Raw genomic sequence first — 18,512 nt, 5'->3', positions numbered from 1 at the left:
AAACAACCCTCTACAAAGCTCTCATTACGTTAATTCTATTAATCAAAATATGAATTTCCATAACAATCCGTAGTCTAAGTATAAAGTATTATTTTAAACGGGAGTGGCTCGAAAGAAATTATCTAGCCTCTAGAAAAATGTCTATCGAGCCCCGCAGACGATACAACGTATATCGTCTTCGATTTCAAGCAATTCGACCTACGACACCTCTGACACACAATACCCCGCATAGGTACATATAACGATTAAAACCAGATGCCTATCTCGGTGTCGATTGCACCCGTCGTGACAAAGAAACAATTAGTATTTATAACGCTTCGAATGCGTTGGAAGATTTTTTTTTTCTTCTATGCGTTCGACGTACTTTGGTTCGATGTAATTAAATATGAAAAAGAAGCTGCGTATCAACGAAGCTTAAATAACTGTGAAAATTGCTGTAAGTTGGTCTTATTGCTCATCAATCGTTCGATTGGAACTTTGTCCATCTCTGTTCAACGACGGGTCAATCTGGTGTAAGGATTAGGTTCACAGTCGATCAGATCGATATTATACGCGACGAGCAATAATTGATCGGTGTTAATATCGTTTCATCGATCTTTTTTTATAACGGTTTTCCGGTCGAAAACTGAGGATCGGTCAGTTTTGCTCGTCCGTGCCAACAAATTTTCCATTGTGATCCGTCGCGGTGGTTGGGTTCCGAGAATACCGGTTTCCTTAGATCAGACACGTGGCGCAATAAAGGCGATGCGCTATTAAAGTTACATCAGATTTGCCAACGAACGATTACAGCAGAAGTTTCGGCGGGATCGGGTTTTTCTTTTTTTTTTTTTTGTGGCAAAAATTTTATTTCGATACTTTGGAATTGCGCAACAGTCTATTCCCGGCGCTGGTCGCCATAATATCGGCGTTATTTTTATAACAAATTGTTTCAACCAGTAACCACGCAAAATTTATTTTTATTCCACGCTTCACGCCTTAATAAATAATTGCACCTGTTATTTTACAACATACCTAATTAAACGGTATTGCAACGCCGGTCACCGGTGACCACCACGGCATTCAACGTGTTAACAGAATAAAAACATATTCTTCAACTAATATTTAATTGTACGTAGCATATCGATGTTAAGTACAAATAAATCGTAATCGTAAATTAAATACGTTCGGTCTTGACGTAGGTCACTGATATAATTGCTGGCAGAAATAGCGTAAGCTCGTTAGCTTAAGGTATCAGAGATGCTTGTTCTTTTAAGATGGAAGAGATTGTGCGTCAGATGAAGCGACCTTGACATAGGCGAAATATTTTGTCCATATATCACGTGTGATGTGGCGAGGTAACCCTACCCACATATTCTGGTTGAATTTATCTTAACTTCGCCGGCAAGCTGCGTAGTTTCTCGGTTTAGCTCGAGGGGATAAACCCGAAAATATCACGACACGTGATCACGTAATTCGCAGTTCGATCGGAAACGTATTTCCTCGTGTTATTCCTAAATCTTTACCCGTTGACGAATCGAAATTTCTCGCCAATATAATTTTATTCCGAGCTTTTGAAATCGCAAAATTTATCCGGCTATGGTTTTCTCGTAAAAGATTGTTTACTCGTAACAAGATTTGTTTGTATTTTGAAACCGAAAATGTATCGTCGGGAATCGTCAAAATCTTCCGAGACTCGAGTTCTATTTTAAAGTACTTTTTTTTTGTGCATAAATTGATGCATTGTTGCATCCTCGTTAAAAAAATATCAGGATCCTCAGGTCGGAAGTGGATCAGTTTGTAGGTTACGTGTTCTGTAACGTCGATAAAGCAGTCGATGAATCGTTCGTCGGTAAAGAGAGAATACGAGCCAAAAATTGAGCCACCTTCGTCAGCGAACTGTTAGGCGACTCGCATTTTTTCTGCGACAACGTCCATACACGGTTTCTTCCGCCGTATTCTCGCAAACCTTGAGCCTGTCCACAAGATTCGTTGCTGCTCCCGTTCACCCTGAAGAGAGACGATTGTACGATCCTGACTTCCTCGATCGGTGAAAGTTGGAAAAAATTCTCCCGCGTGAAGTGCACGCGGAATGGAAAATTCCAGCGCCCTTAACCTTCAAAGCTGTTTTTCACGACGCCGTATCCGATTCGATTGATTATTCACGGGCGGTCGAAACGCGTCGGTGAATAAATTTGAATGCTTACGATACCACAACACACGTGGTCCCGACTACATTACAACCATCTTTATAAAAAATAGGATAACAAAAAAACTTGAAATTTAATGATAGCTAAATCGAGGATCATAATTTACAGCAAGGAAAAACATTTTGCAACGCGTATAAAAGCACAGAATGAAACGGGAATCTTATAAATGTGTTTCGGAATGAGGCTCGTCGATCTTCATTTAATTAGAAAGGTTTTTCTGAGAATAGCATCGTTGAATTGTTTCTTGGTTCGGTTCCATGTTGTAAGCGAGTCCCAGCAAGAATGCATGGTATTGGAAAAAACTACGGCTAATGACATAACGACATCTTCATCAAGAATCTAGTGTAGAAATAAAAACGTTAAATTCCAGGCGGTTAAAATAAAACAAAAAACTGCTATCTGATAGTACCAGTACTTTACTTTTTTTGCAGTAGGTTATGTTAGTAGGTTAGGTTAGGTTATAGTTAAAAACTCCTGTGATTCAAAAAGGCTGTCTGACCGTACCAGTACTTTTCTTCTTTTGCAGTAGGTTAGGTTAGGTTATAGTGCAGGTGTATTTGACCAGTATTTTGTACGATTAGAGAATTGATCATTTCGAGTATTAACCTATAATGCATCCGACAACTTTGCAGAGCGTTCGCCATTTTCGATATTCTATGGTACGCGTGCGCGTAATTATTTCAGATTTCGAACCTTGATTGAATAATATGCGACGCACCATGCGAATACTCGAGTCTAACGAAACGATCTGTAGATATCGAATTGGTATTGATTGGTATTCGTGACTACATATTGAACTTGATCTCGCAGTTAGTCACGAGTGATCGTGCCCAACAGCGTCCTCTCCTCGCCGTTGCAGCGTCTCTTTGCATTCTGCTCATTCAAGGCAGCGATCCAGCAATGACGTAACGTCCCTAATAGGTTTCGTCGGGTTTTAAACGTGGCCATGTATACACACGGTTTACCCGGGATCGTTACAGTGTGTTTCTGTATCCGTATTCGAGAGAAGAGCAGTTCGGTACGAGCCGGTTTCGGTGGGACGCGTGTCCGCCAATGAAAATAAGTCCTCTCTCTACGCGAAACACTCAGTCGTGCATTCGACGTACAGATCGAATCGTCGATACGCCTATGGATGCGTACTAATTAACGTCGTATCGTTTACCTGATTAAAATCTTGAAAATAGTATTATTATTTATACATCGTTCATCATGAATGAAATGGTTTTGGGAGTCTTGTTTTTTGCAAATATTTTATTTTTCGTTTCGTAGTTCTGCCTCCATTGTGAAAGATCGTTCGCAATTCAATATTTGTTAGTTTTAGAAACTTTTCTGTAACCTCATACTGAAGAGGGCCGTAAATCAACGGTCGAAACGTTTTGCGATAACAAACCACGCGCGTAAATGCTACCAGTAACCGTATTTATTGTTACAAAAAGAGTATATGTAGCTTCGATGATAAAAAAAAAAAATAAACCTCAGCGTATTCGATAATAAAACAAAGATACAAGTATGTTTTATGGTCGAATAATTGATACGCTTGTACTTTAACAATACAGAACATCCAAAGCGTATTATTATTAAGTAAATAGTTGAAAATCAATTTCCCTTGAGAATTTAACTTCGTCCATTTTTCCATAAACATTTGCTTCGAATTTTACCCGTGACACGATGCTTTCTCGATCATTCTTCCAATCCTAACCTAAAAATGCTGAATGGGTTTCGTGCCCGGAGATCGTAGCGAGCTATTAAAAGTGAACTATTGTTTAACGATCTGAGCCATGTGTTTTTGGACGTTTTCATACCGGAAATAAAAATAAAAATACAAGTATGTTTTATGGTCGAATAATTGATACGCTTGTACTTTAACAATACAGAACATCCAAAGCGTATTATTATTAAGTAAATAGTTGAAAATCAATTTCCCTTGAGAATTTAACTTAGTCCATTTTTCCATAAACATTTGCTTCGAATTTTACCCGTGACACGATGCTTTCTCGATCATTCTCCCAATCCTAACCTAAAAATGCTGAATGGGTTTCGTGCCCGGAGATCGTAGCGAGCTATTAAAAGTGAACTATTGTTTAACGATCTGAGCCATGTGTTTTTGGACGTTTTCATACCGGAAATAAAAATAAAGATGCAAGTATGTTTTATGGTCGAATAATTGATACGCTTGTACTTTAACAATACAGAACATCCAAAGCGTATTATTATTAAGTAAATAGTTGAAAATCAATTTCCCTTGAGAATTTAACTTTGTTCATTTTTCCGTAAACATTTGCTTCGAATTTTACCCGTGACACGATGCTTTCTCGATCATTCTCCCAATCCTAACCTAAAAATGCTGAATGGGTTTCGTGCCCGGAGATCGTAGCGAGCTATTAAAAGTGAACTATTGTTTAACGATCTGAGCCATGTGTTTTTGGACGTTTTCATACCGGAAATAAAAATAAAAATACAAGTATGTTTTATGGTCGAATAATTGATACGCTTGTACTTTAACAATACAGAACATCCAAAGCGTATTATTATTAAGTAAATAGTTGAAAATCAATTTCCCTTGAGAATTTAACTTCGTCCATTTTTCCATAAACATTTGCTTCGAATTTTACCCGTGACACGATGCTTTCTCGATCATTCTCCCAATCCTAACCTAAAAATGCTGAATGGGTTTCGTGCTCGGAGATCGTAGCGAGCTATTAAGAGTGAACTATTGTTTAACGATCTGAGCCATGTGTTTTTGGACGTTTTCATATCGGAAATAAAGTCCAGTTTCTCGTCACTTTTTATCAAATTATTTGGATCGATGGTTGGTGAAAGATTGGTATTAAAAAATGTTCCAAGTGTTTCCTTTGAATTTGTTTCACATTTAAAGCACATTAATATAATGGTTTGCAACGATTGGCCGTGGTCGAACGTTCGTCGAGGAACGTTGTAAATCGTTCGAAGCTGGTTTTGTCGTGAAAACGAAGTTTCAGGAAATGCGTTTTCGTACCGAGTGCTCGCGGTCGAGATGAATCTGCGCGTCCTGTTGCGATTTTACGAGATGTAGTTCCCCGCTAAATGTACATCGTGGACCAAAAATAACGTCGTTGACGTCAGGATGCTAAATGCGCGATCACAAGGTGCCTAAGCATCGGGGCAACGAGAACCATTCGCCCGTCGTGACTCGTTATTTCGTACAAATAACAGATGGTCGGTATCGAACAAGCATCGATTCACGGGTTTCTCTAGACAGTCTAATTGTTAATACCTATAGCAAGGTAGCAAGCAAATATTAAGAAGACACGGTGTAGTTGACGATATTTGTGAATCAAATAAGATAATACTGGTCAACAGCGAATAAGTGTTCCTATAAGTTTTTATTTTTACCCTAATTACGAAAATCTACAGTGGTTTGATGTTTAAAAATTTTTTAAACTGATCCACTTATTTTCTTCATTTAATGATTACGATATGCCGCTCGAAATACATCCGTATTTACCGAATGACTAAATGAGTTCATAATTGGTGTCAGAACGTTTTATCTTTTACAATTTCGTGTGTATTTGCAGTCGGAAATAATGTATTATGTTCTCGGTCTTTATCGGTGTCGTCATTCATCACAGGATTCACTTGTTTACCGTTTTAAGATTTTATTTAATGCCTCCGCAGACCTTATAATTCTTGCGGGATATCGAGCATGAGACACGTTATAAATTATCGTAGACACGTGTTAACACAACCCCGGAAAGTAAATAATAGTGTCTGGCTCCAGAACAGCCGGTTTTAATTGGGCACATAATCGAGGTAGCATTTATTTAAATTTAAATTTAATTACAGTATATTTTAAACGATATAGAAACCGGTATTGTATACATTATACGTGTTTTGAAACGTTTATAACAAATGAACATTAACACAAAATGTTATCGCACGACAAAAAAGACTGATGTCCGCGTCTGACTCGAAACGATCTAATTCTCCTTGTCGAGATGTTTGCGTCGACCGGCGCACAAGCGGTCAGAGACTGGCTAAATTTTACCCGAACAATAGATAACCGTCAACACCGACGTACTTTATTCGGGGGAACAATCAAATTTTAAGTTCGTCCGAGAAGTATTTTTCACGAACATAGAGCTTATATCGAAACAGTCGCTACATTAACCGCGAAGCTGTTTGCTGCAAGACAAGCTTCGAACCGGTTCTGAGGTGTTTGTATATTCTGACGCACCGTAGGAAACCACGCGTGGCTCGCGAGGCGCTGCTTATCAACCATTGCGAAGAAAAGAGGACCGCGAGACGCTTCCTTCCTACGCGTTCCTCGAAACGTTCCATAACATTTTTTTTCTAAGGGGAAACGGACAGGGTGCTCGCGAAAAGATCATTTTCTCGACGATGCCGAGGTTGCATTGGTAAACGTTGTCGTTGGCGGTTTCGAGCGATCGTGATTTTGAAATCGATCGGTTCGCGGTCCGCGATTGCCACGAAATCGTGTTTCCCTTCTCGACGACGGGCACGGACGGAGAAAGGGTTTCCATTCGATCGTTCGAGGCTGTCACGTGCGCATAATACGGCCTTTACGGAAAGCAGAGTCACGCGCAAAGACCCACACCAAGATCGGTGTCAGTTGCAGCGGCGCGAGCGCGCCATAATATAGACGAGGCACGGACCGGCGACTGGCGCAGTCTGATCTCTGACTCGTTCGTGCCAGCATAAGCGTTCCGTTCGGTGCTTCGAAGGCGTGTTTCACGCATCGTTCGAGACCCCGCGGTAAAACGTTGGCGCGCCCGTGAACGTGAAATCGTGCGAAATACGGTTTACCTTGGCCCCTGTGCCACGCGACGCTTTTAAGCGGATCTGCATTTCTGTTATGCGCCGTGCGGCTGTCCGCCGTTCGCGAACGACCGCGCGTGCTTGAAACTACCGTTTCAGTGCGGCTTCGGGTACGTGTTGTGTGTGTTTGCCCAACCAAACTGTGTACCCTCGCCGTTACCACAGCCGATCGAAGAACACTCTCTTTCTATCTATCGCCATCTAGTACTACGGACAGACAACCATAAAGACCATAAATGTTTCATCGAATCACCGAGAGACTCGTCTTCGCGCCGGTGGTCCGCCATTGGAAAAGAAAGTTGGTGTTCGTGATTACATGAGTGGCCGCTATCGGGAAAAGGGATTCGCGTGCAGTGAGTTTTCTACGTGTTTTTTTTTTTTTTTACATTTTTTTTTTTTTTTGTACATTTTTTTGTATACGTATGTATTTTTTTTTAACGCAGCATGGCAACCGAACACGCGAACGTACGAATCTATGCCATATTTCTTGAGGAGTCGCGTGGTCATACTCCCCCATATTAACTGTATCTCATTCGCTCTCGCTCCTTCGCACCTTCGTCGTCAATGTACACAAAGTCGAGAAAGCTGGAGAGCAGAGACCGCGAACGTTTCATTCGTACTTACAATAGACAACGTAGACGGAACGTGTACCAAATATACGATTCACATTTTTATTCAACGAGTAACGGATACAAGCGTTGTTTATAATTTAAACAAATATGGATCCCATTACGTAACAAACCATTACTTCGTGCAAACGGAACACAAATTTTCTTTAACCTATTTCATGCTGCCTTTACCAGTATGCGATAAGTAATGCAGTCGTATCTTTTAAGGTTATACACGAATAATTTACATTTTGTTTGTAACACGATGGTTTTACTACGCGAATCAAGAATGTTGAAAAGGACTCTATTAGACGAGTCGAAGAAATAAATTTAATAATCGCTTGCTATTGAAATTACACGTTTTATTTTCGCACGTACGAGTCAGTGGCGAATTCTAACCTCACGGGGCCCCATCTGGAGGAAAACCGAATAAACAACATTTTCAAATTCAATCTCATTTGTTTTAAGACGGGCAAACAAATAGCATACATTTCGGGCCAAATGGTCCCGAACAGTCCCAAAGCAGTTCAGTTGTCTGTGATATATCGGGCCCCGCCCAAACTCGTCAATGTTTAACGCTATTTAATAGCTCGAATCGAGTACCCACATAACCCTAATTTGTAATATAAATTCACAAAAAAAAATTTGTTTCGTATAGAAAATGTACGAGAAAGGTAAATTGTAGTATAATTTTGGAAAATCAGGAAAATGAAATTGTAATCGAAGAGAAACACCTGGGAAAAATATATGCTTGCGAATAAAAGACCTTGCAGTATATTAGAAAGAACATTGTCATTGAGTGTTCTAAAACAAACCATATTTGTCAGTCACTGTTCAAGATACATATGTATGTAATTATTAGAAATATTCATTGTCTAGAAAACAGAGCCAGACTTTTTGCTCGTAATGGTCTGGTTCTATTTGCATGACAATAACGATGAATAAATAATTCTAAGTTGAAAATGAATTTTAATTACTCATTGTTTCTTTGTACTTTTAACCGATGTGCCCCTAACAAGTGGCAATCCGATGATCACACGAATCATAACGTGACATTAAGCCGTGAATCTATATAGTTCAAGGTTTCTAATAATTATATCTTGAAATTGTTATTAATTTTTTTTGTTTTGGAACATTCGGTAACGTAAACCCGTCGACGTATTTCGTATTTCGAGGCCGTCGAAATCGGTGAGATCGACGTTATTGAAAATAATTAGCATTCTCCAAAGGTAACAAATCTTTCACGCTCCCATTAACACGTTGACTGCCATGATTGCTTTCTGCTTCTAGGTAAATGTTCTCGACACTTGTTCAAATTATCGTGGAAAAAAACAAATGTATTCCATAATTCAACGGCGTATGTACTAGTTATTCTGTAGCATTTTTACCGACAGTTTAAAAACATTAAGATTCTTTTCACGTGTGCTGTCAACTTAATCACAGAAAGGCACTGTTTTATAATTCTAACCTGACAATAGCATTTACTTTATATTTCATAATTTTTATCCAGCCGACTCTTAAATATAATAATTGCGATCGCTTTTAGAAAGTAAAATTACGATTGTTTAGGGAAAGTTAACTTTTCCTTCCGCCTTGATAAAAAGCAATAATATATTATTGAAAGTCTCGTAGTAATGTATATCTTATTAGTAACTTTTGTTATTATCTAGTAACTTTTCAAAATATTTATATTTTGATTAAGCATTACGTATTCCAAATACGAGACGATGTTCGAAATGTTATTCGGATAACCTTGCATGCGGTTCGACACGGTTAAACGAACTTCCGTTTCGTGCCATTTATTTTAGGTTAGCTTGGATGTTCCGTAATTACTTCGAAGCTCGCTGGTAAACATCGCTGAGACATTCGAGGTTATAAAGTTGATCCTTTTAGCGGTAAATTACACAACAAAATCCTACCGTTGTTTCGAGGTAGCGTAATAGCAATAAAGAAGGTAATTCGATTTGAAATAATAGTACGAAAATTGAAGAAACCCGACAGCTTGCATAACCGCGAAACAAAGTCCACGTCGATAACAAAAGTTTCGTTTTCCTCGAAGTATGTTTCAGGCAGACAGCGTACAGAGTGTATTGATCCCTTCGTGCAACGTAAACGACAATTTTTTTTTCTAACTTTTTGCTCCGTGCTTTATATATCTGGACAGTAATTTTAACCGTAATTGCTACTGCCGGAGGTATAAAACTTTAAATCGATCGACGCATCCGTCAAGTATCCTCGCGATACCGACAGGTTTAATCGAATTACTTTAATCGAACGGCCTCCAAATTCGTTATTTCTATGGCATCTACTGACTCGATTATCAATCGATGGAATAACTACAGCGTTGTCTCGTTAGAAGTTGCTCGTCCGGCGGATAAGAGTCAGATATAATGAAATTGACCTCTATCACGTTTTGGAAAAAAAGACAGAGTCAATTGTTTCTCTCACTCTGAAACTTTAAATGTACGAAACTTGTCCCGATTTAAATCCAGATGAATTATTATTTACAGATAGTAATTTATTACGATAAACATTTTCCTGAAACGATGCGATAAGGAAACAAATATTATTTTTGGCAGGCCTCCGAGTGCAACTTTCCATTCTCTTTACGCGGCATTAGTTACGTAAAACCGGTCGGTTATTTTTATTATGTGGTCGCTCGCGCGTTTCCTATTCTTTTTATCCTTCTATTTATAATTAGCAGATATATAACAACAGTTTCTTGGTACAACGAATAACATTATTTTTATCCCGCAAAAAAGAAATTCTACGAAGTATTAAACGCAAACCTAACCTATATCTAGCCAAATGATTTCCATTTCAACATTCCTTGCGTCTAACAGTTCCCCTTTTGTTAGGATTTTACGTTGCAATTGTAGTGGTACAAATTGAATAATTTTAAAAGTGCTTTATTTATGCGTACAATATGATTCATGGAAACAGATGCATAAGCAAGAGCGATGGACGATTTACAGAGGGAGTGCGACTATATGTATACTTTGAACCTGTCTGGTCGAGACAGGGGGAAAAAGTTCACTGGGAAAGCACGATAAAGAGCGTAACGATGCGACCTACCTCACGGTTACCGTCCTCGAAGGCATTTCCCTTTGAACGATGATCGATCCATTCAGTCTAGCCCAGTGTTTCCCAACGTGCAGCATACGTTCTACAGGGGGGGGGAGAGCAATTTTTAATATTTTGGGGGGAAGTACTTTTTTAATTCCATGTCGAGGTTAGGTTATACATATACAGGGTGTTCAGCCAACCCTGGGAAAAATTTTAATGGGAGATTCTAGAGGCCAAAATAAGACGAAAATCAAGAATACCAATTTGTTGATGGAAGCTTTGTTAAAAAGTTATTAACGTTTAAAGTTCCGCCGGTACTGAATTTTTTTTCTCGAAAATGCGCAGAATTTCAGGGGTGTGTCTATTCACCAAAAATGATTGCAATTGACCCCCACGACCGAAAATAATTTTCCAGAACGATTTGAAATTTTTTAGTTTTTTCGAAAAATTTCACACCTCGAATTTTTTTCTCGAAAGTGGGTAGGATTTCAAGGGTATGTCTATTCACCAAAAATGATTGCAATTGATCCCCGCGACCGAAAATAATTTTTCCAAAACGATTTGAAATTTTTTAGTTTTGTCGAAAAATTTCGCATTTTCTCGAATTTTTTTCTCAAAAGTGGGTAGGATTTCAGGGGTATGTCTATTCACCAAAAATGATTGCAAATAACCCCCGCGTCCGAAAATAATTTTTCCAAAACGATTTGAAATTTTTTGGTTTTGTCGAAAAATTTCACACCTTCTCGAATTTTTTTCTCGAAAATGGGTAGGATTTCAAGTGTATGTCTATTCACCAAAAATGATTGCAAATAACCCCCGCGACCGAAAATAATTTTTCCAAAACGATTTGAAATTTTTTTTGTCCCTCTTAAAATGTCAGCATCTACCCGATTTTTTTTCTCGGAAGTGGATAGGATTTCGGAGGTAGGTGTATTCACAAAAAATGACTGTAATTGAGCCCTGCAACCGAAAATAATTTTTCCAAAACGATTTGAAATTTTTTTTTTTTATCGAAAAATTTCGCACCTTTTCGAATTATTTTCTCGAAAGTGGGTAGGATTTCAAGTGTATGTCTAATGACCAAAAATTATTGTAATTAACCCCCGCAACCGAAAATAATTTTTCCAGATCGATTTGAAATTTTTGAATGTAATTCGTCTTATTTTGTGTAAACAAACTCAGTATATATGGCTTTCTTTTACGAATAAATGACAAATGGAAATTGTGCAATGTAAAATAAATTATAAAAATATTTTTTAGAGGAGGAAAACTTTTAGGCGATGATATCTCATCATAGAAATATTCTTGCAAATATGTATATTTCGAATCTTGCATGAAAATATTCCAGCGATGTACCTTGCGCCGCGTCGATCAAAATATTTGCTTATCAGGTTACGTAATAGAAAGGCGGCGAAGATTTAAACGCACGAAATTACACAACCGATGTAACGTAGACGTTCGGTCGATTTCGATTATTTAATATGCACTTCAGGCTCGTCCGTACGAGCATAAATTTATCGTTGACTAATATCGTCGGAGCGTATGTACATCGTTCGCTCCATTAATTTTCCAGCGACTCTAATCCTGCCGGTATCAATGGCGTAGGCGACTGGCTTTGCAATTGACATTGAATCTCTCCCGTATTTATCTCGAATTTTCTCGACGGATTTCCACCTTTCGTTGTCCTTCGTCGACGGCGGTTCCGTAACCAATTATAACATCGTGAATTGATTTAATAGGAGGACCGATGTATTGGCAGCGAACGTTAGTTTTTGCTTCGTTAATTTTCCATGGATTCTGATCGAACCGGTCCTCAGTGGCGTGGCAACGGAATTTTCCAATCGTTCTATGAGCACGGGATAATGCATATGATACAAGTACAGGATGAAAAGAATTCCAATTAATTCGCCGGACTAATAATTATAGCAATTTTGTTCGAATCTTCGTCGCGGTAATTATACGGCAATCCAGTAACGAAACATAAAACATTCAACGAATTTGTATCGTGGACATCGTTAAAGGTAATAATTTCCCTTTTAAAATCGTTTTAAAAATCCTGACGTCCCTCGGTGTTCCTCTAATTATTCCCGTGTGCCCCGGGCTTTGCGATCGTTGGCTCGGCCCTGGGACGTTGGTAATTCTGGATCACGAGACCCCGTATTTACTTTCGTAAGCAAGTCGGTGGAAAATTGGATTTCCTGTAAAGCGACTAAGCGACACGTGATAGCTAATGAGACTTAATAAGGGCGAAGTTCTGATCCGTCCATTGATGATCGTAAAAAAGTCAGGTTAAATTTATTACCATTCCGCGATCCGCCGATGCTACTACGTTGATTGTTGTTTACGAGTTATCTGCGCGAAGACGTGCTTGTCCTTAGCCCGAATATAGGGTAACCGCACATAATATGAAACATGTGACTTTAAAAGCTCAGTTGATGTTTTAAAGTAAAAAAAAAAGAAAGCAAAATCGTCTATTAGAAGAAGTGGTATTTAATATAGGGTATTTAGAGGTTTTAGAATCGTTTATCGTTGCTAAAAATATTTTTGCGTTTTCGAGACCACACGTGTTACATCGAGGAGACAGCGTTCAAATATAGCCCCTCGCCACTGTTTTCGAAGATAACTTTTCTTTTCGGCTCGTTCGAAACGATAAGACGACAGCGGGAATTCCCAAGCGTGTCCATGGAATTGATTTGTGAATATTAAATTTTTCCATAGGACGCGTGTCGTATTTCACAAGCAGAACTCAATCGCCGATAAATTAAATAGAATGTAATAAAATTGTTAAATATTCATCAAAGTACCATAAATGTAGATCGAAAAGATTTATTATTCATATTTATCTACATTTATTGTGCATTGATAAATATTTAATAATTTTACATGGAAAGATTTATTATTCATATTAATCTACATTTATTGTACTTTGATAAATATGTAATAATTTTATTATATTTTATTTTATTTATTTAATTTAATTAAGTCAAAAATATATGGGGGACCGCAAAGGGTTGGACATCGAAGGGTACGCCACTGACTGCGTTTTGATAGGATCGGCCCGGTAGAAAGAAAGACTATTGCGAGGACCGATGACTCACCGCGAAAGTATTTATGCTCTGCAGTTCGTTCACTACCACGCAGGAGCGACGCCGTGTCGTTATACAAACGTGTTACAGCGTCGCGTGTAATCTTTTCGTACACATTCCGAAGCGCCGGGTTTCTCCGAATTCTCGTTGACAAATCCGTATCGCGACCATAAAACGAACGATATCACCGGATCAGAAATGCGTCGACCGAAGGTGGAGCCCCACCCCCGTCATTGACTCTACGGCCCCCGTTCGTTTCTCTGTTTCAGCATCCGTGATAACAACGCGGTGAACGGCGTGATCCCTGCCAGTGACTGTAAGATCTGCAAGGACGCGAAGGACGAACCAAAGGATTCCGAAAGCGGCGGCGCGTCCCTGCTTTGCGCGCTGAAACCGCGTAAGCGCAAAGAACGTCGCGAATCCTGTTGCCAGGAACGGAAACTGATCAGGTGCGATCGACGAGGGGCGAAAAAAAAAAAAGCGTTCCTATCGAGTATTATCGATGGATCGATTTGTCGGTATACCGTGTCCCGTTCCGTTACCAAAATCGAACGGTTTCAGGAGCAGCAGCGAGGAGCGTGTACTCGAAAGTCCTACGAAAGCGGCTGATACGATCAGACGCGTCAGCAGTCACGAGGATTTCAATAGCGAGGAACATATGCATATACTGTCTCAACTCGGTCAGGACAACATGGGTCATGGTGTGGTAAGTTTGTACTAGGATTATTGTTAGGTTAGATTTAGGAACCCATTGCACCAAGGACACTTCGTCGTTGCGTTTACGAAAAATTTTAATGGGGGGATTCTAGAGGCCAAAATAAGACGAAAATCAAGAATACCAATTTGTTGATGGAGGCTTTGTTAAAAAGTTAATAACGTTTAAAGTTCTGTTCGTACTGAATTTTTTTTTCGAAAATGCGCAGGATTTCGGGGGTATACCTGTTCACCAAAAATTATTGCAATTGACCCCCGCAGCTGAAAATAATTTTTCCAAAACGATTTGTAATTTTTTAATCTTGTCGAAAAATTTCAAACCTTCTCGAATTTTTTTCTTGAAACTGGGTAGGATTTCAAGTGTATGTCTAATGACCAAAAATAATTGTAATTGATCTCCACAACCGAAAATAATTTTTCCAAAACGATTTGAAATTTTTTTTTTCCATCGAAAAATTTCGCACGTTCTCGAATTTTTTTCTTGAAACTGGGTAGGATTTCAAGTGTATGTCTAATGACCAAAAATGATTGTAATTGATCTCCGCAACCGAAAATAATTTTTCGAAAACGATTTGAAAGATTGCAATTTTGTCAAAAAATTGCATACCTTCTCAAATTTTTTTCTCGAAACCGGGAAGGATTTCAAGTGTATGTCTAATGACCAAAAATAATTGCAATTGACCCCCGCAACTGAAAATAATTTTTCCAAAACGATTTGAAATTTTTGAATTTAATTGTTAATAACTTTTCAACGAAGCCTCCGTCAACAAATTGGTATTCCTGATTTTCGTCTTATTTTGGCCTCTAGAATCTCCCATTAAAATTTTTTCCAGGGATGGCCGAACACCCTGTGTATCGTCTCATTGTCTTGGTCTTTTGCCAAAATAAATTATGAGAAAAATTTTCCATGCCCCAACTCTAAATAACATATATTTTCTTAAAACGTCTGATATGTTAACGAACGAATCGATGCAGAAATTTATCAGAAGGTTCGATTTTAGTAAAAATCAGCAAGCGATTCCAAGCTTTTTGGCCACTTGTGTACATATAAGTACATCTTTCGTAAACTGCTCTCCAACGACCGAAGACGACATAAAGAATCGCTTAGAGTGCCGAAATTTTATATTCGTTTGCTGAAATTCAAGTATTATCTTAATTTTCTTTTACATTTCTTCCCCTTATCGTATCTGCTAGATACAATTATCAGCAATTTCTCGTCGTTTTCAGTTTATCGCGTACATTCGAACGAAACAGTCGTGACTATTCGTTCCCCGGTTACATCATTATTTACATAATAGTGTATAACTTTGTTTAAATAGTTTAATTAAATATTGTGAACTGCAAAATTTCAAGGTATAAAATGAATAATAGCTTCGTGTATCGACGATGGTTTATCCAAAATATTTATTAAAAATTATTCAAATGCGTTGAAATAAATATATGATTAGTTTTTTGAGAATCTAATAAACAGAGAAAATTCTTAAAAAAATACGAAGATGAATATACCGTGCTTCCACGAGAAGAAAGCACAGCATGTTTACACTCCTACTCCTGTCGCAGTCCAGTGATTCGCAGGTATTGGTCGAAAACGATGACGAAGATCGGTGACAGCCAATCAGCGGACTGCAGCAAGAGTGGGAATGTAAACACGCTGTGCCTTCTTCCCGCGGAATGACGATACACATATACATGTCGGTATACAGAATTTGGTGGCGCTATCTAACGGGAAGAATTGGAACTATTTGGTTACGAACTCAACCGTTTTGCCACCCAGTGGCCATAGATTCAAGATTATTAGTTTTATATCATTCAATACAATTATAACGATAGCTGATATTTCCGCGTATTAAGCACCCTAGATTTTCGGTCGAAACATGAAGAGCAAAACAAAATATAGTATTGTTCGCAATTGATTTGCAGAGATGCGGAGGTCTTCCTCTGCACGAAAGGACGAATGTTTCGCCCATATCGAAGAAAGCGCCGTCGTTCCCGTCGCCGTGCGAGACGGCTCTCGAAACTGAAAAATTCGAGCGCGACGCCGAGAAATTGCGAAGCAGCGAACGTTTCAGCAGGAGCATCACCCCGAAGGGCAGAAAGCAGGCCAGAAGAAGAAAAGTGCACAAGATCGCAGACGCGGTGAGTTCTACCAAGGTAAAATTCAAAATTTTTCGAGAGAATACGAAGACGAGTGTAAACATTTGGGAATGAACCGTATTGTATTTTTGTTTTAGGAAAATGACGACGGACCTGGTAACATTTATAACGTATCGTCGAGCCCCAACAGCCGCAATGGGTCACCGGCCCAAAGCTTTTTAGAAATGTTGAGCAGCGGTCCGAGCCGATCGCCATCGCCAGCTCGACCGCCGACGGTCGACCACGAAGATCTAAACAATCCCAGTTTGACGAATTGGACTTTCCAACGGCACGAAAATGTAAATATAAAAATGGAACGTAAACTATTGCTATTACATATCGACTGTGCGTTTATAGGGAGAAGATGCAGACGCGCGTGTCGAGGCCATGCTATCGCCAAGAAATTCTCTGTTGCTGCCTAGACGGTTTTATTCCGAGAACGAAGTGCAGCCCAGCACTCCGACGATCGCGGAACTTGGCTTGAAAAATCTGACAAAGCATATAAATAGTTTGAAGAAAAAGATTAAGAAGTACGAGGACGAGTTCGAGGAAAATTTTGGTTATCGCCCGAGTCATTCCGATAAAATGAGCAACAGGGATATAAAACGATTGTGTTCGGAGTTGAATAAATTGCGAAAGGAGCATAAGCTTCTGAAGGAGGATCCGGTCAGCGCGTTATTGGCCAACGCGAATAATAGAATAAGATCGGACAGCGGTAGCTCGACCAATAACAATAATAGCCCGGAGAAATCCAGAGCCACGTCGATGGAAGAAATGGTGAAGGATATAGAGAAGAAGCTCAGCGAGAAGAGATTGAAATGCAACAGACCCGACAATATGGAAGAGCTCACGTACGAGCAACTGATAGACGAGAAAACTGCCGTGCAGAAAGCTTTGCTTCATATTGAAAATATTTTCGGAAGACCCGTCTCCAAAGAAGATAGGACCGTTGTGCGTCCTTTATATGATAGATATAGAACATTGAAAAGGTTACTTATTAGAGCAGGCGTGAGCAAGAATAAAGATAGCATTTCGGAATTAGCCACTATCTTGGAGCACGAAGCAATGGATTTCACGTCGTCGAATGTGCCTGGCAATCAGTCTGACGCGGAAAGAAGAGCCAGCGAACCGGATATGTCGCATAGAGGTATTTTGGATTGTATAGATTCGTTAGACCAATTACCAACCGACAGCGACAGCCAGCACAGCAGCAGCGAAGGAAGTCGCAGTAACAATGAAAGTCTCCATGCGCTTCCACCGTGAGTTTCTTTGATTACTTCCCATTTCCTATTTCCTATTTCCAATTTTCTCTAAATGATTTCGTTCGATTTCAGGGACGAATTATTGGTTCAGCAGAAATTGACCAGAGAAGAGAAAAAGCGCCTTCGTCGAGCTTTGAAAGAGTTAGAAGCGCAATTCGAAGCTCGGGCCGGTCGCAGGATGCAGAGAGAGGATCGTGGCCCCCAAGTCATCACTGTCTACGAATCGTATAAACAGGCCAAAGCAAAACTTAGACTGATCGATGCTCTTGTAGCTAAAAATGCTTGACGCAGTATCTAATTGGCGCCTTGGAAAGTTACACGCGCGGCAACGACAAAACCCCAGAGCATCATGAAAACGTAAAATGTGCACAGTAGTCGCTATACAATCGACAGATCGCATTACATTCGTACAGTTTGTTGAATAATTCTGTTGTGTAATAGGAACGGCAAGCAAAAGAATTAGAAGAAGAAAAAAACGAAAAAAAAAAAAACAGCATCGAAATAAGAAACGTAATATATATGATAATTTGAAAATACTGAAAAATCAAAAACTGTTGAAATATAAAGGGAAAGAATACCTGCGGTAAATGGTATCGATATCGTTCCTCCCGGTTTATGTATCGATAATAATTTCCATTACCT

General features: G+C 39.2%; 1 protein-coding gene across 6 annotated transcripts in view; it reads left to right on the top strand.

Annotated features, from left to right (window-relative positions):
• The window catches only part of LOC122398304 (protein FAM13A), a 30,836-nt gene extending 12,498 nt beyond the window's left edge, over positions 1 to 18,338 (top strand). For 5 of the 6 annotated variants that reach the window (XM_043398050.1, XM_043398075.1, XM_043398034.1 and 2 more), the window contains exons 6-11: positions 14,031 to 14,210; positions 14,323 to 14,467; positions 16,396 to 16,626; positions 16,707 to 16,907; positions 16,966 to 17,867; positions 17,943 to 18,338. In XM_043398050.1, the coding sequence (XP_043253985.1) occupies positions 14,031 to 14,210; positions 14,323 to 14,467; positions 16,396 to 16,626; positions 16,707 to 16,907; positions 16,966 to 17,867; positions 17,943 to 18,156 (1,873 nt within the window). In that variant the 3' untranslated portion in view covers positions 18,157 to 18,338. The remainder of the gene's footprint in view (positions 1 to 14,030; positions 14,211 to 14,322; positions 14,468 to 16,395; positions 16,627 to 16,706; positions 16,908 to 16,965; positions 17,868 to 17,942) is intronic. The other variant, XM_043398066.1, reaches the window with a different exon arrangement.
• The last annotated feature ends 174 nt before the right edge of the window (positions 18,339 to 18,512 follow it).

Source organism: Colletes gigas, unplaced genomic scaffold (assembly GCF_013123115.1).
Source record: "Colletes gigas isolate AHSC1104 unplaced genomic scaffold, ASM1312311v1 Colletes_gigas_Sc00002, whole genome shotgun sequence".
NCBI lineage: Eukaryota > Metazoa > Arthropoda > Insecta > Hymenoptera > Colletidae > Colletes > Colletes gigas.
This window is presented reverse-complemented; position numbering and strand designations above follow the sequence as displayed.